Here is a 27442-nt window from a genome sequence, read left to right on the forward strand (position 1 = left end):
ATACAATCAGTAGAAATCAGTGTGATCAAGGAGATGAAAACAGAGCTTGGAGTCAGAATGAATAAATGGCAGGAGAAATAATCACACAACATGACCTTTGAACTCTGCCCAGAGGAGCAGCATACTTGGATAGTTGGGATTGCTGTGATACAAGTGTGCTGGGATACCAGTATGCTGGAATATCTGTGTGCTGGGATTACTGGAATATCAGTGTGCTGGAATATCAGAGTGCTCCGATACCAGTGTGCTGGAATATCAGTGTGCTGGGATTACTGGGATATTAGTGTGCTGGGATATCAGTATGCTGGGATTACTGGGATATCTGTGTGCTGGAATATCAGCGTGCTGGGATTACTGGCATATTAGTGTGCTGGGATGCTTGGATATCAGTCTGCTGAGATTACTGGTATATCAGCATGCTGGGATATCAGTGTGCTGGGATATCAGTGTACAGGGATGTCAGTGTGCTGGGATGTCAGTGTGCTGGGATTACTGGGATACCAGAGTGCTGGGATATCAGTGTGCTGGGATATCAGTCTGCTGAGATTACTGGTATATTAGTGTGCTGGGGTATCAGTGTGCTGGTATTAGTGGGATATCAGTGTGCTGGGATGTTATTGTGCTGGGATTACTGGGATATCAGTGTGCTGGGATGCTGGGATGCCAGTGTGCTGGGATATCAGTGTGCTGAGATTACTGGGATATCAGTGTGCTGGGATGTTATTGTGCTGGGATTACTGGGATACCAGAGTGCTGGGATTGCTGGGATATCAGTGTGCTGGGATATCAGTGTGCTGGGATATCAGTGTGCTGGGATATCAGTGTGCTAGGATATCAGTGTGCTGAGATTACTGGTATATCAGTGTGCTGGGATATCAGTGTACTGGGATATCAGTGTGCTGAGATTACTGGTATATCAGTGTGCTGGGATATCAGTATGATGGGATTAGTGGGATATCAGTGTGCTGGGATGTTAATGTGCTGGGATTACTGGGATACCAGAGTGCTGGGATTGCTGGGATATCAGTCTGCTGAGATTACTGGTGTATCAGTGTGCTGGGACATCAGTGTGCTGAGATTGCTGGGATATCAGTATAATGGGATATCAGTGTGCTGGGATATCAGTGTGCTGTGATATCAGTGTGCTGGGATTACTGGGATATCAGTGTACTGGGATATCAGTGTGCTGGAATATCAGTGTGCTGGGATATTAGTGTGCTGGGATATTAGTGTGCTGGGATGCTGGGATGCCAGCGTGCTTGGATATCAGTGTGCTGAGATTACTATGATATCTGTGTGCTGGGATGTTAATGTGCTGAGATTACTGGGATACCAGAGTGCTGGGATGTTAATGTGCTGAGATTACTGGGATACCAGAGTGCTGGGGTGGTGGGATATCAGTGTGCTGGGATATCAGTGTGCTGGGATATCAGTGTACTGGGATGCTGGGATGCCAGCGTGCTTGGATATCAGTGTGCTGAGATTACTGGGATATCAGTGTGCTGGGATGTTAATGTGCTGGGATTACTGGGATGGTGGGATATCAGTGTGCTGGGATATCAGTGAGCTGGGATGCTGCGATATCAGTGTGCTGGGATATCAGTCTGCTGAGATTACTGGGATATCAGTGTGCTGGGATGTTAATGTGCTGAGATTACTGGGATACCAGAGTGCTGGGGTGGTGGGATATCAGTGTGCTTGGATATCAGTCTGATGAGATTACTGGGATATCAGTGTGCTGGGATGTTAATGTGCTGGGATTACTGGGATGGTGGGATATCAGTGTGCTGGGATATCAGTGAGCTGGGATGCTGCGATATCAGTGTGCTGGGATGTCAGTGTGCTGAGATTACTGGGATATCAGTGTGCTGGGATGTTAATGTGCTGAGATTACTGGGATACCAGAGTGCTGGGGTGGTGGGATATCAGTGTGGTGGGATATCAGTGTGCTGGGATATCAGTGGGCTGGGATTACTGTGATATCTGTGTGCTGAGATTACTGGGATATCAGTGTGCTGGGATGTTATTGTGCTGGGATTACTGGGATACCAGAGTGCTGGGATTGCTGGGATATCAGTGTGCTGGGATATCAGTGTGCTGGGATATCAGTGTGCTAGGATATCAGTGTGCTGAGATTACTGGTATATCAGTGTGCTGGGATATCAGTGTACTGGGATATCAGTGTGCTGAGATTACTGGTATATCAGTGTGCTGGGATATCAGTATGATGGGATTAGTGGGATATCAGTGTGCTGGGATGTTAATGTGCTGGGATTACTGGGATACCAGAGTGCTGGGATTGCTGGGATATCAGTCTGCTGAGATTACTGGTGTATCAGTGTGCTGGGACATCAGTGTGCTGAGATTGCTGGGATATCAGTATAATGGGATATCAGTGTGCTGGGATATCAGTGTGCTGTGATATCAGTGTGCTGGGATTACTGGGATATCAGTGTACTGGGATATCAGTGTGCTGGAATATCAGTGTGCTGGGATATTAGTGTGCTGGGATATTAGTGTGCTGGGATGCTGGGATGCCAGCGTGCTTGGATATCAGTGTGCTGAGATTACTGGGATATCAGTGTGCTGGGATGTTAATGTGCTGAGATTACTATGATATCTGTGTGCTGGGATGTTAATGTGCTGAGATTACTGGGATACCAGAGTGCTGGGGTGGTGGGATATCAGTGTGCTGGGATATCAGTGTGCTGGGATATCAGTGTACTGGGATGCTGGGATGCCAGCGTGCTTGGATATCAGTGTGCTGAGATTACTGGGATATCAGTGTGCTGGGATGTTAATGTGCTGGGATTACTGGGGTGGTGGGATATCAGTGTGCTGGGATATCAGTGAGCTGGGATGCTGCGATATCAGTGTGCTGGGATATCAGTCTGCTGAGATTACTGGGATATCAGTGTGCTGGGATGTTAATGTGCTGAGATTACTGGGATACCAGAGTGCTGGGGTGGTGGGATATCAGTGTGCTTGGATATCAGTCTGATGAGATTACTGGGATATCAGTGTGCTGGGATGTTAATGTGCTGGGATTACTGGGATGGTGGGATATCAGTGTGCTGGGATATCAGTGAGCTGGGATGCTGCGATATCAGTGTGCTGGGATATCAGTGTGCTGAGATTACTGGGATATCAGTGTGCTGGGATGTTAATGTGCTGAGATTACTGGGATACCAGAGTGCTGGGGTGGTGGGATATCAGTGTGGTGGGATATCAGTGTGCTGGGATATCAGTGGGCTGGGATTACTGTGATATCTGTGTGCTGGGATGCTATTGTGCATGGTTTACTGGGATATCAGTGTGCTGGGATGTCAGTGTGCTGGGATATCAGTGTGCTGGGATATCAGTGTGCTGGGATATCAGTGTGCTGGGATATCAGTGTGCTGGGATATCAGTGTACTGGGATGCTGGGATGCCAGCGTGCTGGGATATCAGTGTGCTGAGATTACTGTGATATCTGTGTGCTGGGATGCTATTGTGTATGGTTTACTGGGATGTCAGTGTGCTGGGATGTCAGTGTGCTGGGATGTCAGTGTGCTGGGATGTCAGTGTGCTGGGATTACTGGGATACCAGCGTACTGGGATTGCTGGGATATCAGTGTGCTGGGATGCTGGGATATCAGTGTGCTGGGATATCAGTGTACTGGGATATCAGTGTGCTGGGATGCTGGTATATCAGTGTACTGGGATATCAGTGTGCTGGGATGTCAGTGTGCTGGGATGTCAGTGTGCTGGGATGTCAGTGTGTTGAGATTACTGGGATACCAGCGTGCTGGGATTGCTGGGATATCAGTGATCGGCATTGCTGGGGTATTAGCGTGCTGCAATTGCTGGGATTGCTGAGGCACCTGTGAAAAGAAATTTCCTGGATAACAGTGTGAGTTACTAACCTGTGGTGCTGGTCTGCTCTGTGTTAACAATACTGGAATTCGACGCAAGATTTTTCGGCACTCCCAGTGCTGGAGGGATGGAGAGAGGAGAGGCAGAGTGGGCCATCAGAGCATCGAGAGGAGGATTAAATAAAGACAGTGAGAACACAGAAATACATTGAAGCCCATAACTATATAATACACTTAATCATACCTTGACTAAATCCCTCCTCAAGGTACTAACTCTCACTGAGGGACAGTTCCTGAAGGTGCTGACTCTCACTGAGGTACAGTTCCTGAAGGTGCTGACTCTCACTGGGGTACAGTTCCTGAAGATGCTGACTCTCACTGCGGGACTGTTCCTGAACGTGCTGACTCTCACTGGGGGACAGTTCCTGAAGGTGCTGACTCTCACTGGGGGACAGTTCCTGAAGGTGCTGACTATCACTGGGGGACAGTTCCTGAAGGTGCTGACTATCACTGGGGGACAGTTCCTGAACGTGCTGACTCTCACTGGGGGACAGTTCCTGAAGGTGCTGACTCTCACTGGGGGACAGTTCCTGAAGGTGCTGACTATCACTGGGGGACAGTTCCTGAAGGTGCTGACTATCACTGGGGGACAGTTCCTGAAGGTGCTGACTATCACTGGGGGACAGTTCCTGAAGGTGCTGACTCTCACTGGGTTACAGTTCCTGAAGGTGCTGACTCTCACTGGGTTCCTCAACAGGACTGGGACCAATGTTGTGATGGGGAGATTTGTTTGTGCTGTTGGAGATGGTTACAACTAGTTTGGGAGGGGGAATTGAACATCTGTACATCCAGAAGGAAGAGATATCAGTGTGCTGGGATGTCAATGTGCTGGGATATCAGTGTACTGTGATGTCAGTGTACTGGTAGAAATCAGTCTGTGAGTATGGGGAGTGGCAGGGAAAACAGAGACTTGTGAAAAAACAACAAAGACATTAGCTGCGCTTAACAGTATATACTCCCAAAGAAGAGTCTAGTGAATATGCAGATGAGCTGTGGGTACAGATAGACACTGGTAAGCATAGTTTCACAGCCAATACTGAAACATGGTTTAAAGAAGGGTAGGAATGGCAGCTCAACATTCCCACTTATAGGGTTTTTCAAACGGGTATCAGTGTGCTGGGATGCCAGCGTGCTGGGATATCAGTGTGCTGGGATATCAGTGTGCTGGGATGTTAGTGTGCTGAGATTACTGTGATATCTGTGTGCTGGGATTTCTGGGATATCAGTGTACTGGGATGTCAGTGTGCTGGGATATCAGTGTGCTGGGATATCAGTGTGCTGGGATATCAGTGTGCTGGGATATCAGTGTGCTGGGATTGCTGGGATATCAGTGTGCTGGGATGTCAGTGTGCTGGGATGTCAGTGTGCTGGGATGTCAGTGTGCTGGGATGTTAGTGTGCTGGGATGTTAGTGTGCTGGGATTTTAGTGTGCTGGGATGTTAGGGTGCTGGGATGTTAGTGTGCTGGGATTACTGTGATATCTGTGTGCTGGGATTGCTGGGATATCAGTGTACTGGGATGTCAGTGTGCTGGGATGTTAGTGTGCTGGGATGTTAGTGTGCTGGGATTACTGTGATACCTGTGTGCTGGGATATCAGTGTACTGGGATGTCAGTGTGCTGGGATGTTAGTGTGCTGGGATGTTAGTGTGCTGGGATGTTAGTGTGCTGGGATGTTAGTGTGCTGGGATGTTAGTGTGCTGGGATAACTATGATATCTGTGTGCTGGGATTGCTGGGAAATCAGTGTACTGGGATGTCAGTGTGCTGGGATATCAGTGTGCTGGGATATCAGTGTACTGGGATGTCAGTGTACTGGGATGTCAGTGTGCTGGGATGTTAGTGTGCTGGGATGTTAGTGTGCTGGGATTACTGTGATACCTGTGTGCTGGGATATCAGTGTACTGGGATGTCAGTGTGCTGGGATGTTAGTGTGCTGGGATGTTAGTGTGCTGGGATGTTAGTGTGCTGGGATGTTAGTGTGCTGGGATAACTGTGATATCTGTGTGCTGGGATTGCTGGGATATCAGTGTACTGGGATGTCAGTGTGCTGGGATATCAGTGTGCTGGGATATCAGTGTGCTGGGATATCAGTGTGCTGGGATATCAGTGTGCTGGGATTACTGGGATACCAGCGTGCTGGGATTGCTGCGATATCAGTGATTGGGGTTGCTGGGATATCAGTGTACTGGGATGTCAGTGTGCTGGGATGTTAATGTGCTGAGATTACTGGGATACCAGCGTGCTGGGATTGCTGGGATTTCAGTGTGCTGGGATGTCAGTGTGCTGGGATGTCAGTGTGCTGGGATGTCAGTGTGCTGGGATGTCAGTGTGCTGGGATGCTGGGATATCAGTGTACTGGGATATCAGTGTACTGGGATATCAGTGTGCTGGGATGTCAGTGTGCTGGGATGTCAGTGTGCTGGGATGTCAATGTGCTGGGATGTCAGTGTGTTGAGATTACTGGGATACCAGCGTGCTGGGATTGCTGGGATATCAGTGATCGGGGTTGCTGGGATATCAGTGTACTGGGATGTCAGTGTGCTGGGATGTTAGTGTGCTGAGATTACTGGGATACCAGCGTACTGGGATTGCTGCGATATCAGTGATCGGGGTTGCTGGGATATCAGTATACTGGGATGTCAGTGTGCTGGGGTGTTAGTGTGCTGAGATTACTGGGATACCAGCGTGCTGGGATTGCTGGGATATCAGTGTGCTGGGATGTCAGTGTGCTGGGATATCAGTGTGCTGGGATGTCAATGTGCTGGGATGTCAGTGTTCTGGGATGTCAGTGTGCTGGGATGCTGGGATATCAGTGTACTGGGATATCAGTGTACTGGGATATCAGTGTGCTTGGATGTCAGTGTGCTGGGATGTCAGTGTGCTGGGATGTCAGTGTGTTGAGATTACTGGGATACCAGCGTGTTGGGATTGCTGGGATATCAGTGATCGGCATTGCTGGGGTATTAGCGTGCTGCAATTGCTGAGATTACTGAGGCACCTGTGAAAAGAAATTTCCTGGATAACAGTGTGAGTTACTAACCTGTGGTGCTGGTCTGCTCTGTGTTAACAATACTGGAATTCGACGCAAGATTTTTCTGCACTCCCAGTGCTGGAGGGATGGAGAGAGGAGAGGCAGAGTGGGCCATCAGAGCATCGAGAGGAGGATTAAATAAAGACAGTGAGAACACAGAAATACATTGAAGCCCATAACTATATAATACACTTAATCATACCTTGACTAAATCCCTCCTCAAGGTACTAACTCTCACTGAGGGACAGTTCCCGAAGGTGCTGACTCTCACTGGGGTACAGTTCCTGAAGGTGCTGACTCTCACTGGGGGACAGTTCCTGAAGGTGCTGACTCTCACTGGGGGACAGTTCCTGAAGGTGCTGACTCTCACTGGGGGACAGTTCCTGAAGGTGCTGACTCTCACTGGGGGACAGTTCCTGAAGGTGCTGACTCTCACTGGGGGACAGTTCCTGAAGGTGCTGACTCTCACTGGGGGACAGTTCCTGAAGGTGCTGACTCTCACTGGGTTCCTCAACAGGGCTGGGACCAATGTTGTGATGGGGAGATTTGTTTGTGCTGTTGGAGAGGGTTACAACTAGTTTGGCAGGGGGAATTGAACTTCTGTAGATCCAGAAGGAAGAGAAGCAAAGGTAGAAATTAGTCTGAGAGTATGGGGAGTGGCAGGGAAAACAGAGACTTGTGAAAAAACTTGTGAAAAGACATTAGCTGTGCTTAACAGAATAAACTCCCAAAGAAGAGTCTAGTGAATATGCAGATGAGTTGAGGGTACAGATAGACACTGGTAAGCATAGTTTCACAGCTATTACTGAAACATGGTTTAAAGAAGGGTAGGAATGGCAGCTCAACATTCCCACTTATAGGGTTTTTCAAACGGGATAGAGAAGGGGAATTAAAAATTGCGGGGGGTGGTTGAGCTGTGAGGTGGGATATGTCAGGATGAGTATCAAATCAGCCTTGTCAGCTGTGGCTCAGTTCATAGCACCCTCGCCTTTGAATCAGAGGGTTGTGGGTTCGTGTCCCACTCCCGGAAACCAAGAACTGTGATTGTACTCAAAAGAGTTGCAATCTGTGACTGTTGATAACTCGAAAGAGTTTCAAAATGCACATTTCCGAGAATGATTGTCTACTAATCAAATCAGCCTTATATGGTGGAACTGAGGTAGAGAACAGGCTATTTTAGATCTATTATGTCATGAGAAAGGGCTAATTCATAACCTTGTTAAAAGAACCTTTAGGGATGTGTGACCATAATATGTTAGAATTTTACATTGTTTTTGAAAGTGAGATAGTTTAATCTGAAGCCAGGGTGTTAAACTTGAACAAAGGGAATTATGCAGGTATGGTGGAAAACTGGCTGAAGTGGATTGGGGAAATACTTTAAAGGTATGTTGGTCCATGGGCAATGGGTAGTCTTTAAAGAACTATTATATAGTTTACAGCAATTACACATTCCTTTCAGGCACAAAAGCCCAAAAAGAAAAGTCAGTCAACCGTGGCTGACAAAGCAAGTTAAGGATTGTATAAGATTAAAAGAAAAGGCCAATAAAGTTGCCAGAAATAGTAGTAAACCTGAGGATTGGAAGGATTTTAGAAAACAGCAAAGGAGGACCAAGAAACTGATAAAGGGAGAATAGAATATGAATGTAAACCAGCAAAAAACATAAAAACAGACTGTAAAAGCTTCTATAGATACATTAAAAAGAAATGTTTGGCTAAGACAAACGTTGGTCCATCACAGGCAGAGTCAGGAGGATTTATATGGGGAATAGAGAAATGGGAGAGAAGTTAATTTATGACTTTGTGCCTGTCTTCACTAAGGAAGATACAAGAAATATCCCAGAATTAAAGGGACTGGAGAGAATGTGAAATTGAAAGAAATTAGTATTTGTAAGAAGGTTGTATTGAAGAAATTAATGGGACTGAAGACTGATAAATCCCTGGGACCTGATATTCTACATCCCAGAGTGTTGAAAGAGCTACCTATGGAGATAATGGTTTCATTGCTGATCATCTTCCAAAATTCTATAGATTATGGAACGGTTCCTGCAGGTTGGAAGGTAGCAAATGTCACCCCACCATTTATGAAGGGAGGGAGAGAGAAAATGGGGAACTACAGACCTGTTAGCCTGACATTAGCAATAGGGAAAATGTTGAAATCTGTTATAAAGGACGTGATAAATGGACACTTGGATAATAATGACCTGATTGGTAGAGGCAACATGGATTTATGAATTTGAATTTGAAAAACCTGATGGAGTTTTTTGAGGATGTTATTAACAGAATTGATAAAGGGGAGTTGGTGGATGTAGTATACATGGATTTTCAGAAGGCTTTTGATAAAGTCCCCTAAAGGAGGTTGGTTCACGAAATCAAAGCACATGGGATAGGAGGTAACATACTGGCATTGATTTAAGGATTGGTTTACAGGCAGAAAACAGACAGTAGGAATAAACAGGTCATTCTCATGTTGGCAGGCTGTGACTAGTGGGGTACCGCAAGGATCAGTACTTGGGCCCCAGCTGTTCACAATATATATCAATGATTTGGGTGTGGGGACCAAATGTAATATTTCCAGGTTCACGGATGACACAAAGTTAGGTGGGAATGTGTGTTGTGAGGAAGCTGAAAAGCATTTTCAAGGGGATTTGGAGAGACTTAGCGAGTGGGCAAGAACATGGCAGATGGAATATAATGAGGAAAAATGTGAGGTTAACCACTTTAGTAGGAGGAACAGATGTGCAGGGTATTTCTTAAATGGTGAGAGATTAGAAAACGTAGATATACAAAGGGAACTGGATGCCCTCGTCAATAAGTCACAAAGCTAACATGCAGGTGCAGCAGGCAATTAGGAAGGCCAATGGCATGTTGGCCTTTATCACAAGAGAATCTGAGTACAGGAGTAGCAAAGTCTTGCTTCAATTGTTTGGACCTTTGTTAGATGGCACCTGGAGTACTGTGAGCAGTTTTGGTCCCCTTACCTTAGGAAGGATACTGTTGCCATAGAGGGAGTGCAACAAAGATTCACCAGATGGCGGGACTCTCCTACGAAGAGAGATTGGGGAAACTGGGCCTGTATTCTCCAAGTTTCAAAGAATGAGAAGTGATCTCATTGAAACTTACAAAATACTTAATGAGGATGGACAGGGTAGATGAAGGTAAGATGTTTTCCCCTGGTTGGGGAGTCTAGAACTAGGGGGACAATCTCAAAATAAGGGGGAGGCTACTTAGGACCAAGATGAGGAGAATTTTTTTATTCAGAGGGTTGTGAATCTTTGGAATTCTTTACCCCTGAGGGATGTGGAATCTCAGTCATTGAGTATGTTTAAGGTAGAGATTGACAGATTTCTAAATACCAGTGACATAAAGGGATATGGGGGTAGTGTGGGAAAAAGGCATTGAAGGCTACTGTTTCCCTTAGGGCACTGAGGCCAATTGTCTTGCTTCTCCTAAGAGCAGTTAACTCAACACAGACTGGAGATTCCTGGGCTGTGCCAAACCGGCTGTGCTGTTACCCAATTACCCTTTACCCAGTTACCCAATTCGCTGTTACCCTATTTTGCCGCTATTCCCTAATCCTGTTAACATTGCACTGTGATATGAAGAGAGTTGATGCCGTTGAAGTGGGGAGTGCTGTTGTGGTGATTGGTGCATTACTCACCTGAGCTGGAGTTGGTCTGGGTCAGAGTATGACCAGTGACAAAGCCAGACGTGGCTGTTCGATTGTTCTGAACCCCTTGAACTGTCAACAAGAAAGAAGATAAAAAAGCTGAGTCAGAGCAGAGTGGGAGGGGGGTGCGTGGAGACACGCACTGGCTTTACATCGTTGCTCCTGGTTGTGGTTCTGGGATAGCCCAATTTCCAGTGCAAGGCCCATGCCACTGCACCAAGTGACATAAACAACCAGTAGTTGAACCTCCACCAGCGACAGCCTGGCCATTGATCTCTGACAGCCAGACCTCATGATGACTGGAGATGTCCACGTGAGGTCACAGACGGGACCAACCCAGTGGCATTGATTTAACCGACGGCTCAGCCTTCCTACGAGGTGACGGGTAGCCGAAACCAGCTCCACCAATGGTCAGGCTCAGTGCAGGATCAAGAGTCAGCCCCAACAACAATTTGCATTTATATAGCACCTTTAACAGTAAAATTTTCCAAGGCACCTCACACGAGTGTAGTCAGACAGGATTTTAAACTGAGCCACACAAGGAAATATGAGGAGAGGTGACCAAAAGCTTGGCAAACAGATGGGTTTTAAGAAGCGTCTTAAGGGGGGGAGAGAGAGGTAGAGAAGTGGTGACATTTAGGGAGGGAATTCCAGAGCTCTCCCAGGCAGCTGAAGGCAGAACCCACGGGGGAATGCTCAAGAGGCCAGAATTAGGCAAGTTCAGATATCTTGTAGGGTTGTGAGGCTGGAGGAGATTAAAAGATAGGGAGGGGTGAGAGGACATGCAGAGATTGGAATACGAGGATGAGAATTTTAAAATTGAGGTATTGCCAGACAGGGAGCCAATGTGGGACAGTTAGCACAGGGAGCAATAGGTGAATTGGACTTGGGCAAGCTAGGTCACGAGCAGTAGGATTTTGGATGAGCTGAAGTTTATAGAGGGTGGAAGATGGGAGGAGAGAATTGGAATAGTTTACTCTGGAAGTAACAAATGGTTGGATGAGGTTTGAGCAGCAAATGAACTGAGGCAGGGATGGAAACCGGAAATGTTACGGAAATGGAAATAGGGAGTCTTGGATTGTGGAGTAGATATATGTTCAGGAGCTGCACTCAGGGACTCAGAATGCAAAGCTTGCAGATTGTCTGTTTCAGTCTTAGACAGTGATCAGGATAGCGGTGGAGTCGGTAGCTATGGAATGGAGTTTGAGGTGGGGAGACAATGGATTCAGTCTTCCCAATGTTTAATTGGAGGAGATTTCTGCTCATCCTGTATCATTTTGGCAGAAGAAACTTTTTCCACAGAGGGAGCTGTTAGTGGTTGAAGGCTATTAGCTGAGGCAGAAACTAAGGCTAGGATTTTCAGCTTGGCGTGCAGGAGCGCATCCGACACGCCCAAGTGTGAAAAAGCGCGCAAGGACATTGGACGAGCGTCCCGACATCATCGCGCACTCGCGCGATATTTTGGCGCATGAGAGTCGGCAATGCACCCGCCAACAGTTAAGAGGCCTATTAAGGCCCTTAAGCAGCTAATCAAATAGAATTTTTTGCTACCCATCCGACCTTACGGTTGGCGTGTGGGCAAATAGGCCAGGCGGCCTTTGCATTTTTGCGAAACCTCATCCACGGGAGGGATGAGGTTTCCAACAATGAATTAAAAAAATAATAATTTTTAAACTCATTTTTAACATGTCCCTCTTCATGTGACAGAGTCACATGTGGGGACATGTTTCTATTATTTTGTGAAATCTTCATTTTAAAAATCTTCAGCTCCCTGAGGCAGCTCTGTACCTTCAGGGGGCTTTTAGTGAGCGCAACCCCTGCGCACGCGCAGACTTCAGTGTTTTCCTGCCCCTACCCCGGCAGCGCTGAGGCTCTTACAACTTGCTTCATGCTGGCTGACCGTTAATTGGCCTGATCGCGGGTGGAGGACCATTTCGCGGCCGCTCCCAGGTCCGTCCACCGCGCCCGCCTGACAAGGGGAAAATTGTGCCCTAAGGGAACATTGAAGATTAGATTGGCCAGGTAGATGAGGCAACTGGAGATAAAGGCCAAGTTTTCCCTTGGCGGGAGCAGGCAGGGGCAGTCAGGACGCTGAGCGCCACCCGCGATCGGCCCCATGCTGCCATTTCACGCGGACGGGCTAATTAAGGCTCATCCTGCATGGATCGCGAGCGGCAGCGCTGAGCGCTACCTGCGCTGGCGGGGAGAGGAGGGAGAGCAGTTCGCGCACGCGCACGAAGGAGTGCTTCAATCCCTCTGAGGCACGGAGCTGCCTCGGGGAGATTGAAACGCTTTTAAAAAAAATTATTGAAGACAGTAAAAATTTTAAAAAACATATCCCCTCATGTGACTCTGTCACATGAGCTGCGACATGTTTTTAATTCAAAAATAAAGTTTTCAGTTAATGTTTATTTGCTTTAGGAAACTTCATCCCACTTGTGGATGAGATTTCCTAAAAAACGTAAAGGCCGCTTGGCCTTTTCGCCCTGTCCGCCAACTGTAAGGTTGGATGGGCAGCGTTAATTTGATTTCAATTAGCTTGTTAATGGCCTTAATACGCCTTTCAATTATCTGCAGATGCGCAGCCGGCTTCAGTGCATGCCCGCCGAACGAAATATCGTGCGAGTGAGCGATGATGTCGGAAAGCACGCCCAACGTCATCATGCGTCATATTACGCTCGGGTGTGTTGGGCGCATACCCGCATGCTGAATGTAAAATTCTGCCCAATATCTCATGGGAATGGGGAGGGTAAATGTAAATCAAACTATTTACTTACATGGAAGGTAAATGCCAACATGGGCTGGTTAGGCCGAATGGCCTGTTTCCATGTTGTAATACGGATATATTTCAATGAGGAGGCCATTCAGTCCCTCGAACCTGGTTTGCCATCCAATTAGATCATGGTCGATCTGTATCTTAATTCCATTTACCCACCTTGGTTCCAGATCACTTAACACACTACCCAACAAAATCTATCAGCCCAGTTTTAAAATTTTTAATTGACCCCACCCATCCCAGTCTCAAAAACTTTTCAGGGGGAGAGAATTCCATATTTCCACTACCCTGTATGTGATGAAATGCTTCCTGACATTATCCCTGAACAGTCTGGCTCTAGTTTTAAAGTTCTAGGCTTTCCCCACCAGAGGAAATAGTTTCTATCGATCCCATTAAATCCTTTAATCATCTCTTTAACACTTCAATTAGATCACCCATTAATCTTTCTCATTTGAGGGAATACAAATTTAGTTTGTCCTATAATGGAATCTTTTTAGCCCCAAAATCATCCTGGGGAATCCTCTTCGCACCCATTCTACTAAAAGCTCGCTGAGGTAGGGAGCCCAGAACTGAACACAGTGTTCCAGATGGAGTCTAACCAGAGCTTTCTTGAACTGTATGAACTTTATCCAGATGTCAGTATATTGATCCATTATGTTGGCGTATCTAAATCCGTTATCTATAAACTGACCTGTCTGAGTGGTCAGTCCCACAGTCCCTGTCACTGGGCTTGAAGCTTTGTTATTCTGGATTCCGTTTACTGAAAAATATCAAGTGATATGAGAATCAATGGAGATCGAGTCAAATCAGCCCCAAAGAGAACGCATTTAGAGACACAGCCACTGAAACTCACTCACACAGCAATCTGTACAGAGGTTGAAATCATTGAGAACTCCATACACACGGTCTCTGTTCAAATACAGAGCATACGTACAATCTGATATTGAGAGCACTCTCTCAGCCTGGAAGGACTTCTCAGCCCAGAGAGCACCGGCACGTTGAGACTTAGAAATCTCAGACTCCAACCAGAGCAGCAGATGAGATTTTAACTGCTAGAAACTGGGCAGCTTCTGAATATGGAGAGGCGATATACAATCTATGACACCAAGTGTTATTGAGTATAATACTGTATATATTATGTAACATGCTGTGTTACTGGTCATAAGACTGTATATTACATAGTATATATAACACATATGTTTTTATCATATAATAACACACTGGGTATAAGACTATATATTATATTAAACACCGTGTGTCGCTGGTTATAACACTGTAAATATTCTATAATAACACATCGTATGTCACTGGGTATAACACAACTGTATACACAGTTCCTGACTAAAAAAAGTGGGAGAAATTAGAGTATGAAAAGAAGCTAGCTAGGGAAAAAAACAGATAATAAGAGTTTCTACAAGTATTTAAAAAGGAAAACGGTAACTAAAGTGAGCATTGGCCCTCTAGAGAGCGAGCCTGGGAATTAATAATGGGAAATAAGGAAATGGTGGAAGCATTGAATAGATACTTTGTGTTGTTCTTCACTATAAAAAAACACAAATAACGTCCCAGAAATAATTGTCAAATCAAGAGGTGAAAGGGAGGTTAAAAACAATTACAATCACCAGGGAAAGGTTACTGAGAAAACTATCAGAACAAAAAACTGACAAGTCCTCAGGACCTGATGGCCTGCAGCCGAGGGTCTTAAATGAAGTGGTTGCTGAGATAGCTGATGCATAGGTTGTAATTTTCCAAAATTTCCTAGATTCTGGAAAGGTCCTATCAGATTGGAAAATAGCAAATGTAACTCCCATATTCAAGAAAGGAGGGAGAGAGAAAGCAGGAAACTACAAGCCAATTAGCCCAACCCCCATCATAGGGGTAATGCTAGAATCTAATGTTAGGGGGGTTATAGCAGGACTTAGAAAATCACAACGCAACAAGCAGAATCACCATGGTTCTGTGAAGGGGAAATATTGTTTGACTAAGCTACTGGAGTTCTTTGAGGAAGAAACAAGCAGCATTGATAAAGGGGAACCTGTAGATGTGGTGCATTTGGATTTCCAAAAGGGATTTGATAAGGTGCCATATCAAAGGTTACTGCACAAAATAAGATCTCATGGTGTAGGAGGTAATTTGTTTTTAATTCGTTCATGGGATATGGGCATCACAGACTAGGCCAGCATTTATTGCCCATCGCTAATTGCCCTTGAGAAGATGGTAGTGAGCTGCCTTCTTCAACCACTGTAGTCCATGTGCTGTTATGGAGGGAGTTCCAGGATTTGACCCAGCAACAGTGAAGGAAGGCGATATATTTCCAAATCAGGATGGTGAGTGACTTGGAGGAGAACTTCCAGCTGGTGGTGTTCTCATCTATCTGCTGCCCTTGTCCTTCTAGATGGTAGTGGTCGTGGGTTTGGAAGATGCTGTTGAAGGAGCCTTGGTGAATTGCTGCAGTGCATCTTATAGGTGGTACACACTGCTGCCACTGTGCGTTGCTGGTGGAGGGAGTGAATGTTTGTGGAGGGAGTGGCAATCAAATGGGCTTCTTTGTCCTGGATATTCAAGCTTCTTGACTGTTGTTGGAACTGCGCTCATCCAGGCAAGTGGGGAGTATTCCATCACACTCCTGACTTGTGCCTTGTAGATGGTGGACAGGCTTTGGGGAATCAGGAGGTGAGTTACTCATCACAGGATTCCCAGCCTCTGACCTGCTCTTGTAGCCACAATATTTATATGGTTAGTCCAGTTCAGTTACTAATCAATGATAACCCCCAGGATGTTGATTTTGGGGGATTCAGCGATGGTAATGCTATTGATTGTCAAGGGGCGATTGTTAGATTCTCTCGTTTTGGAGAAGGTCATTGCCTGACACTTGTGTGGTGTGAATGTTACTTGTTACTTGTCACTTGTCAGCCCAAGCCTGGATATTGTCCAGTTTTTGCTGCAGTTGGACATGGACTGCTTCAGTATCTGAGGAGTCGTGAATGGTGCTGAACATTGTGCAATCGTCAGCGAACATCCCCGCTTCTGACCTTATGATGGCCAGCGCAGACACAGTGGGCTGAATGGCCCCTTTCTGCACCATAACATTTTTATGATTCTGAACTTATGATGGAAGGAGGCCATTGATGAAGCAGCTGAAGATGGTTGGGCCGAGGACACTACCCTGAGGAACTCCTGCAGTAATATCCTGGGACTGAGATGATTGGCCTCCAATAACCACAACCTTCTTCCTTTGTGCTGCATTTAATTCCAACCAGCAGACAGTTTTCCCCCTGATTCTCATTGACTCCAGTTTTGCTAGGGCTCCTTGATGCCACACTCGGTCAAATGCTGCCTTGGTGTCAAGGGCAGTCACTCTCACCTCACCTCGGGAGTTCAGCTCTTTAGTCCATGTTTGAACCAAGGCTGTTATGAGGTCAGGAGCTAAGTGGCCCTGGTGGAACCCAAACTGGGCATCAGTGAGCAGGTTATTGCTGAGCAAGTGTCACTTGGCAGCACTGTTGATGACCCCTTGTATCATTTTACTGATGGCCGAGAGTAGACTGATGGAGCGGTAATTGATAATTGGCCGGGTTGGATTTGTCCTGCTTTTTGTGCACATGTCATACCTGGGCAATTTTCCACATAGCTGGTTTGATGCCAGTGTTGTAGCTGTACTGGAACAGCTTGGCTAGGGGTGCGGCAACTTCTAGAGCACAAGTCTTCAGTACTATTGCTGGAATATTGTCAGGGCCCATAGCCTTCGCAGTATCCAGTGCCTTCAGCCGTTCCTTGGCATCACGTGGAATGAATCGAAATGGCTGAAGACTGGCATCTGTGATGCTGTGAACCTCCTGCGAAGGCCGAGATGGATCATCCACTCTGCACTTTTGGCTAAAGATTGTTGCAAATGCTTCAACCTCATCTTTTGCACTGAGGTGCTGGGCTCCCCCATCATTGAGGATGGGGATATTTGTGGAGCCTCCTCCTCCAGTTGTTTAATTGTCCACCACCATTCACGACTGGATGTGCCAGGGCTGCAGAGCTTAGATCTGATCCATTGGTTGTGGGATCACTTAGCTCTGTCTATCAATTGCTGCTTATGCTGTTTGGCACGCAAGTAGTCCTGTGTTTTTGCTTCACCAAGTTGACATCTCATTTTTAGGTATGTCTGGTACTGCTCCTGGCATACCCTCCTGCATTCATTGAACCAAGGTTGATCCCCTGGCTTGGTGGTAATGGTAGAGTGGGGGATATGCCAGGCCATGAGGTTAGATTGCGTTCGAGTACAAATCTGCTGCTGCTGATGGCCCACAACGACTCATGGATGCTCAGTCTTGAGTTGCTAGATCTGTTTGAAATCTATCCCATTTAGCACGGTGGTAGTGCCACACAACACAATGGAGGGTATCCTCAATGTGAGGCCGGGACTTCATCTCCACAATGACTGTGCAGTGGTCACTCCTACCGATACTGTCACGGACAGATGCATTGAAGCAGGCAGGTTGGTGAGTATGAGGTCAAGTATGTTTTTCCCTCTTGTTGGTTCCCTCATCACTTGTCACAGACCCAGTCTAGCAGCTATGTCCTTTAGGACTCAGCCTGCTCAGTCAGTAGTGGTGCTACCGAGCCACTCTTGGTGATGTTCATTGAAGACCTCATCCAGAGTACATTCTGCGCTCTTGCCACCCTCGGTGCTTCCTCCAAGTGGTGTTCAACATGGAGGAGCACTGATTCATCAACTGAGGGAGGGCGGTACGTGGTAATCAGCAGGTGGTTTCCTTGCCCACGTTTGACCTGATGCCATGAGACTTCCTGGGGTCTGGAGTCGATGTTGAGGACTCCCAGGGCAACTCCATCCTGACTGTATATCACTGTGCAGCACCTCTGCTGGGCCTGTCCTGTCAGTGGGACAAGGCATACCCAGGGATGGTGATGCTGGTGTATGGGACATTATCTGTTAGGTATGATTCCGTGAGGATGACTACGTCAGGCTGTTGCTTAACTAGCCCCAGATGTTAGTCAGGGTCGACAGGGCTGAGTTTGCTGTTGTCGGTACCTAGGCCAATCCCAGGTGGTCTGTCTGGTTTCATTCCTTTTTTGTGACTTTTTAGTGGCTTATTACAACTGAGTGACTTGATCAGCCATTTCAGAGGGCATTTAAGAGTCAACCACATTGCCCTGGGTCTGGAGTCACATGTCCCTAAAGTACATTAGTGAACCAGATGGGTTTTAACGGCAAATCAACAATGGTTTCACGGTCATCTTTTAATTCCAGATTTTTTGTTGAATTCAAATTTCAGCCTCTGCCGTGGTGGGATTTGAACCTGGGTCCCCAGAGCATTACCCTGGGTTTTTTTATTCAGTTACAAGATGTGGGCTTTGCTGGTTGGGCCAGCATTTATTGCCCATCCCTAATTGCTCTCGAGAAGATGGTGGTGAGCTGTCTTCTTAAACCGCTGCAGTCCATGCGGTGTAGTTACACCCACAGTGCTGTTAGGAAGGGAGTTCCAGGATTTTGACTCAGCAACAATGAAGGGTCTTTGGATTACTTGTCCAGTGTCAATACCATTATGCCACCATCTCCTTACAGGTAACATATTAGCATGCTTAGACAATTGGTTAGCTGACAGGACACGAAAAGTAGGGATAAATGGAATCTTTTTGGGTTTGCAAGCTGTAACTAGTGAGTGTCACAGGGATCAGTGCTGGGGCCTCAAGTATTTACAATTTATATCAATGACTTGGATGAAGGGACTGAATGTATGGTAGCTAAATTTGCTGATGACATGAAGATAGGAAGGAAAGAAAGTTGAGAAGAGGGCATAAGAAATCTACAAAGGGATAGAGATAGATTTAGTGAGCAGGCACAAACTTGGCAGATGGAGTATAATGTGGGAAAATGTGAACTTGTCCACTTTGGCAGGAAGAATAGAAAAGCAATATAGTATTCAAATGGAGAGAGATTGCAGAACTCTGAGGTACAGAGGGACCTGGGTGTCCTGGTACATGAATCAGGAAAAGTTAGTATGCAGGAACAGCAAGTAATTGGGAAGCAAATGGAATGCTGTTTATTGTAGAGGGAATTGAATATAAAAGTAGGGAAGTTTTACTACCATTTTACAGGGCGTTGGTGAGACCACATCTGGAGTACTGTGTACAGTTTTGGTCTCCTTACTTAAGAAACAATAGAATTGCATTAGAAGCAGTTCAGAGAGGTTCACTTGACTGATTCCTGGGATGAATGAGTTATCTTATGAGAAAAGGTTGGCCATGTTGGGACTGTATGCGTTAGGGTTTAGAAGAATGAGAGGTGATCTTATTGAAAGTCCCTGAGGGTACTTGACAGGGTGGATGCCGAGAGGATGCTTTCCCCTTGTGGAAGAGACTAGACAAAGGACACAGTTTAAAAATAAGGAGTCTCCCATTCAAGACGGAAATGAGGAGAACCTTTTTCCCTCAGAGGTTCAATAGTCTGTGGAATTCTCTTCCTCATAGAGTAGTGAAGACAGGGTAATTGAATATTTTTAAGCCTGAGTCAGTCAGACTCTTGACTTCCAAAAAGGGAGGGCGACAAAAAGCAGGAAATTACAAACCAGTTAGCTTAATATCTGTCATGGAGAAAATATTATAAACTATTATTAAAGACATTATAGCAGGGCACTTAGAAACATTCAAGTTAATCAGGCAGAGTCAGTGAAAGGAAAATCATGTTTAACCAATTATTGGAGTTCTTCAAGGAAGTAACATGTGCTGTGGAGAAAAGGGAACCGGTGGATGTACTGTACTTGGATTTCCAGAAGGCACTTGATAAGGTGCCATATCAAAGGTTATTGCGGAATATAAAAGCTCAAGGTGTAGGGTGTAACATATTGGCATGGATAGAAGATTAGCTAGCTAACAGGAAACAGAGAATAGGCATATATGGGCATTTAATGGTTGGTAAGATGTAGTAAGCAATATGCCACAGGGATCAGTGCTGGGGCCTCAACCTTTTACAATTTATATAAATGACTTGGATGAAGGGAAGTGGTATGGTTGTTAAATTTGCTGATGACACTAAGATAGGTAGGAAAGTAAGTTGTGAAGGGGTTATAAGGAGACTACAAAGGGATATACATAGGTTAAGTGAATTGGCAAAGATCTGGCAAATGGAGTATAATGTGGGAAAATGTGAAATTGTCCATAGAAGAATAAAAAAGCAGTACATTATCTAAATGGTGAGAGATTGCAGAGCTCTAAGATGCAGAGGGATCCGGGTGTCCTAAAGCATTGCAAAAGGTCAGTATGCAGGTATAGCAAGTAATTAAGAAAGTGAATAGAATGTTATCATTTATTGCGAGGGGAATTGTTGGGAGGTTGTGCTTCAATTATACAGGACATTGGTGAGACCACATCTGGGGTACTATGTACAATATTGGTCATCTTATTTAAGGAAGGATCTAAATGCGTTGGAAACAGTTCAGAGAAGGTTTACTACACTCATACCTGGAATGGCACTATTGTCTTATTAGGAAAGGTTGGGCAGACTAGGCCAGTATCTGCTGGAGTTTAGGAGGTCACTTGATTGCAACACATAAGATCTTCAGGAGTCTTGACATTGTGGATGTGGAGAGAATGTTTCCATCTGTGGGAGAATCTAGAACTAGGAGTCACTGTTTAAAAATAAGAGGTTGCCCATTTAAGACAGAGATGAGGAGAATTTTTTTCTCTCAGAGGATTGTTAGTCTTTGGAACTCTCTTCCTTAAAAGGTGGTTCAGGCAGAGTCTTTGAACATTTTTAAGGCAGAGCTAGATAGATTTTTGATACGCAAGGGGGTGAAAGGTTGTCAGGGGTAGGCAGGAACGTGGATATGAGGTTACATTCAGATCAGCCAAGATCTTATTGAACGGCGGAGCAGGCTTGAAGGGCTTAGTGGCCTACTCCTGCTCCTAATTCGTATGTTCCTGAGCTGAGACCACTGTGTGTAAACCGTGCTGATTCTGGAGGTTGTGGAGGCCTGGTACCTACCTGTTAGAGAAGTCGATCCTCCTGTACTGAACATCTGTGTCCCAGCTAAAGAGAGATTGTTGCGATATTCTGTCACTCCCATATTCATGTTGCCAGCAGGAACAGCCGTAGTCCAGATGTACGTGGGCAGAGCAGCATTCAGGATAGCGGTGTCATATCTCCCAGAAACTGGGAAATGGAAAGAAACAGTCATTTCAAGGTTCATGTTTTCTAAATATGCTGGCCAGAATGAGAGGCAGAAACACTTGAGAACAGATAGAATGTAAGAACATAAGAAGCAAGAGTAGGCCATTCAGCCCTTCAAGCCCATTCCACCATTCAATGGGATCATGGTTGATCTACTTCAACACCATTTTCCTGCACTATCCCTGTATCCCTTGATGTTCTTAATATGTGGAAATCTATCGATCTCTGTCTTGAACATACTCAATGACTGAGCTTCCACAGGCCTCTGGGGTAGAGAATTCCAAAGATTCACCACCCTCTGAGTGAAGAAATTCCTCCACATCTCAGTCCTAAATGGTCTGCCCCTTATTCTGAGACTGTGTCCCCTGGTTCTAGACCCCCCCACAACCAAGTGAAACATCCTTCCTGCATCTACCCTGTCGAGCCCTGCAAGAAATGTGTAAGTTTGAATAAGATCACCTCTCATTCGGTCTAAATTCCAGATAATAAAGGCCCAGGCTATTTAATCGTTCCTCATAGGACAATCCCTCCATCCCAAAGATTAATTTAGTGAACCTTCATTGCACTCCCTCTATAGCAAGTATATCTTTCCTTAGGTAAGGAGACCAAAACTACACACAATATTCCAGGCGAGGTCTCCCCAAAGCTCTATGTAATTGCAGTAAGATCAAAACCTCTCGCAATGAAGGCCAACATATCATTTGCCTTTTTAACTGCTTGCTGCACCTACATGCTTGCTTTCAGTGATTGGTGTACAAGGACACCCAGGTTCTTTGGTACAATAACATTTCCCAATCTATCGCCATTTAAATAATACTCTGCCATTCTGTTTTTCCTACTAAAGTGGACAATTTCACACTTCCACGTTACTGCATCTGCCATGTATTTACCCACTCACTCAACTTGTCTAAATCATCTTGAAGCCTCTAACGTCCTCCTCATCGCACACATTCCCACCCAGTTTTATATTGTCAGCAAACTTGGAAATATTACATTTGGTTCCTTCATCTAAATCATTGATATATATTGTGAATAGCTGGGGCCCAAGCACTGATCCCTGCGATACCCCACTAATCACCGTCGTCCACTCCGAAAAAACCCCATTTATTCCTACTCTGTTTCCTTTCTGTTAATCAATTCTCAATCCATGCCAATATATTACCCCCAACCCCATGTGCTTTAATTTTACACACTAACCTCTTATGTGGGACATTATCAAAAGTTTTCTGAAAATCCAAATACACCACACCCATGGTTCTCCCTTATCTAATCTGCTAGTTACGTCCTCAAAAAACTCCAGCACATCTGTCAAACAGGACTTCCCTTCATAAATCCTTGTTGACTTTGGTCTAATCCGGTTGATATTTTCGAAGTGTCCTGTTATCACATCCTTTATCATAGACTCTAGCATTTTCCCTACTACTGATGTTGGGCTAACCAATCTGTAATTCACTGGTTTCTCCCTCCCTCCTTTTTTAAATAGTGGGGTTACATTTGCCACCCTCCAATCTGCCAGGACTGTTCCAGAATCTACAGAATTTTGAAAAATGATAACCATCGCATCCGCTATTTCCATGGCCACCACCTTTCGTACCTTGGGATGTAGATTACCGGGCCCTAGGGATTTATTGGCTTTCAGCCTTATTAATTTCTCCAACACTGTTTTCTTAGTAATACTAATTTCCTTCAATTCCCCCTTCTCACTAGACCCTTGGTTCCCTAGTATTTCTGGTAAGTTATTTGTGTCTTCTTCCATGAAGACAGAATTAAAGTAGTTGTTCAATTGCTCTGCCATTTCCTTGTTTTCTATTATAAATTTGCTTGTTTCAGACTTTAAGGGACCTACATTTGTCTTCACCAATAATTTTCTTTTAATATACTTATAGAAACTTTTACAGTCTGCTTTTATGTTCCTTGCAGGTTTACTCTCATACTCTATTTTTCCCCTCTTAATCAATCTCTTGGTCCTCCTTTGCTGAATTCTAAACTGCTCCCAATCCTCAGACTTGCTACTTTTTCTCGCAACTTTATATAGAAACATAGAAAATAGGAGCAAGAGTAGGCCATTCGGCCCTTCAAGCCTGCTCTGCCATTCATTATGATCATGGCTGATCATCCAACTCAATAGCCCGCTCCCGCTTTCTCCCCATATCCTTTGATTCCTTTCATACCAAGAGCTGTATCTAACTCCTTCTTGAAAACATACAATGTTTTGGCCTCAACTACTTTCTGTGGTAACGAATTCCACAGGCTCACCACTCTCTGGGTGAAGAAATTTCTTCTCATCTCAGTCCTAAATGGTCTACCCCGTATCCTCAGACTGTGACCCCTGGTTCTGGACTCCCCCACCATTGGGAACATCCTTCCTGCATCTACCCTGTCTAATCTTGTTAGAATTTTATAGGTTTCTATAAGATCCCCCCTCATTCTTCTGAACTCCAGTGAATATAATCCTAACCGACTCAATCTCTCCTCATATGTCAGTCCCAGGGATCAGTCTGGTAAACCTTCGCTACACTCCCTCTATAGCAAAAACATCCTTCCTCAGATAAGGAGACCAAAACTGCATGCAATATTCCAGATGTGGTCTCACCAAGGCCCTGTATAATTGTAGCAAGACATCCCTGCTCCTGTACTCGAATCCTCTCGCTATGAAGGCCAACATACCATTTGCTTTCTTTACCGCCTGCTGCACCTGCATGCTTACCTTCAGCGACTGGTGTACTAGGACACCCAGGTCTTGTTGCACATTCCCCTCTCTCAATTTATAGCCATTCAGATAATAATCTGCCTTCCTGTTTTTGCTACCCAAGTGGATAACCTCACAATTATCCACATTATACTGTATCTGCCATGCATTTGCCCACTCACTCAGCTTGTCCAAATCACACTGAAGCATCTCTGCATCCTCCTCACAGCTCATCCTCCCACCCAGCTTTGTGTCATCTGCAAATTTGGAAATATTACATTTAGCTCCCTCATCTAAATCATTAATATATATTGTGCATAGCTGGGGTCCCAGCACTGATTCCTGCGGTACCCCACTAGTCACTGCCTGCCATTCAGAAAAAGACCCGTTTATTCCTATTCTTTGTTTCCTGTCTGCCAACCAGTTTTCTATCCATCTGAATACACTACCCCCCAATCCCATGTGCTTTAATTTTACACGCTAATCTCTTATGTTGGATTTTGTCGAAAGCCTTCTGAAAGTCCAAATAAACCATATCCACTGGCTCCCCCTCATCAACTAGTTACATCTTTGAAAAATTCCAGTAGATTTGTCAAGCATGATTTCCCTTTCGTAAAGCCATGCTGACTCTGTCCGATTCTGCCACTGTTTTCCAAGTGCTCAGCTATTAAATCTTTTATAATGGACTCTAGAATTTTTCCCACTACTGACGTCAGGCTGACTGGTCTATAATTCCCTGTTTTCTCTCTACCTCCCTTTTTAAATAGTGGGGTTACATCAACTACCCTCCAATCTATTGGAACTATTCCAGAGTTTATAGAATCTCGGAAGATGACCACCAATGCATCCACTATTTCTAGGGCAACTTCCTTAAATACTCTCGGATGTAGCTTATCAGGCCCTGGGGATTTATCGGCCTTCAATCCCATCAATTTCTCCAAAACCATTTCCCGACTAATACTGATTTCTTTCAGTTCCTCCCTCTCACTAAACCCTGTGCTCCCCAACATTTCTGGTATTTTATTTGTGTCCTCCTTTGTGAAGATAGAACCAAAGTATGTATTTAGTTGTTCAGTCATTTCTTTGTTCCCCATTATAAATTCCCCTGTTTCTGACTGTAAGGGACCTACATTTGTCTTCACCAATCTTTTTCTCTTCACAAACCTATAGAAACTTTTACAGTCAGCTTTTATGTTCCCCGCAAGCTTACTATCGTACTCTATTTTCCCCTTCTTAATCAATCCCTTGGTCCTCCTATGCTGAATTCTAAAGCGCTCCCAATCCTCAGGTCTGTTGTTTTTTCTGGCCAATTTGTATGCCTCTTCCTTGGATCTAATACTATCTCTAATTTCCCTTATAAGCCATGGTTTGGCCACCTTTCCTGTTTTACTTTTGCACCAGACAGGAATAAACAATTGTTGCAATTCATCCACGTGCTCTTTGAACGTTTGCCATTGCCTATCCACCGTCATCCCTTTGAGTAATTTTTCCCAATCCATCATAGCCAACTTGCGCTTCATACCATCGTAGTTTCCTTTATTAAGATTCAGGACCCTAGTCTCAGAATCAACGACGTCACTCTCCATCTTGATGAAGAATTCTATCATATTATGGTCGCTCGTCCCCAAGGGGCCTCACACAACTAGATTGCCAATTATTCCTTTCTCATTACACAATACCCAGTCTAGGATGACCTATTCTCTGGTTGGTTCCTCAACGTATTGGTCCAGGAAACCATCCCGTATACACTCCAGGAATTCCTCCTCTACGGTATTGTTACTAATTTGATTTGCCCAATCTATATGCAGATTAAAGTCACCCATAATTACAGATGTTCCTTTATTGCATGTGTCTCTAATTTCCTGTTTAATGCCATTCCCAACATCACCACTACAGTTTGGGAGTCTATACACAACCCCCACTCACGTATTTTGCCCCTTAGTGTTTCTCAGCTCTACCCATACAGATTCCACATCGTCGGAGCTAATATCTTTTCTCACTATTGCATTAATTTCCTCTTTAATCAGCAATGCAACTCCACCGCCTTTTCCTCTTTGTCTGTCCTTCCTAAATACTGAATACCCCTGGATGTTCAGTTCCCATCCCTGGTCACCTTGCAGCCATGTCTCCGTAATCCTGACTATATCATACGTGATTACATGTATTTGCGTGGTTGATTCATCCATTTTATTGTGAATGCTCCTCGCGTTAAGGCATAAAGCCTTAAGCGTATGCATTGCAACAGTTATACATTCCTTTCTGGTGCAAAAACACAACGGGAAAAGCGGCCCAACCATGGCTAACAAAAGAAATTAAGGATAGTATTAGATCCAAAGAGGAGTCATATAAAGTTGCTTGAAAAAATAGCAAGCCTGAGGACTGAGAGCAGTTTAGAATTTAGCAAAGGAGGACCAAGAGATTGATTAAGAGGGGAAAAATAGAGCATGAGAGTAAATATGCAAGGAACATAAAAGCGGACTGTATAAGATCGGTTTCATCCTTAACTAACAACGCCACCCCACCTCCTTTTCCTTTTTGCCTGTCCTTCCTAAACATCGAATACCCTTGGATTTGCAGCGCCTAGTCTTGGTTACTCTGCAGCCGTGTCTCCAGTTCACAATCATATCGTATCCGTATACATCTATTTGTGCTGTTAATTTGTCTACCTTATTGCGAATGCTCCATGTATTCATATACAGTGGGGAGAATTTTCCCCCCATTGGGGGGGTTGTGCGGGGGCAGGAGGGGGTGGGCATGGACCTGATCAGCGTCCCCAATCAGCCCGTGCCACCATAATTGGCCCGCCCAGCGTGACGCTTGCCCGGAAGTGCTGTGCTGCTCCTTTTGTGGGTGGGGTTGGGGGGGGGTGGTGTGGTTTCCCTGATTCGGGGCATGATGCGCTCTTTTGGGCATGCGCGTGAAAGAGTGCAGAAATCTCCCTGAGGCACAGGGGTGGATCAAGGAGATTAGTTTAAGTTTTAAAAAATTTAAATAAAGAAAAGAAAATATTTTAAGACATGTCCCCTCATGTGACAGTGTCACATGACACTGGGACATGTCAAGGATCATTAATGAAAAAATTTATTTAATCTATAAACCCTTCATGAAAGCTCATCCCGCCCGTGGATGAGGTTCCATGAAAAATGCGAAGGCCTCCTGGGCTCTTCGCCTGCCCCCCCCCGCCAG

General features: G+C 45.2%; 1 protein-coding gene across 1 annotated transcript in view; it reads right to left on the bottom strand.

The window, feature by feature from the left end:
- Window positions 1–27442, bottom strand: part of LOC144694497 (uncharacterized) — a 130853-nt gene that overhangs the window by 81467 nt on the left and 21944 nt on the right. Inside the window, exons 11-14 of the mRNA XM_078564993.1 lie at window positions 21382–21549; window positions 14080–14148; window positions 10604–10684; window positions 6955–7023 (exon numbers count right to left, since the gene is read on the bottom strand). Of these exons, the coding sequence (XP_078421119.1) occupies window positions 6955–7023; window positions 10604–10684; window positions 14080–14148; window positions 21382–21549 (387 nt within the window). The remainder of the gene's footprint in view (window positions 1–6954; window positions 7024–10603; window positions 10685–14079; window positions 14149–21381; window positions 21550–27442) is intronic.

This window comes from Cetorhinus maximus, chromosome 20 (genome assembly GCF_964194155.1).
Source record: "Cetorhinus maximus chromosome 20, sCetMax3.hap1.1, whole genome shotgun sequence".
NCBI lineage: Eukaryota > Metazoa > Chordata > Chondrichthyes > Lamniformes > Cetorhinidae > Cetorhinus > Cetorhinus maximus.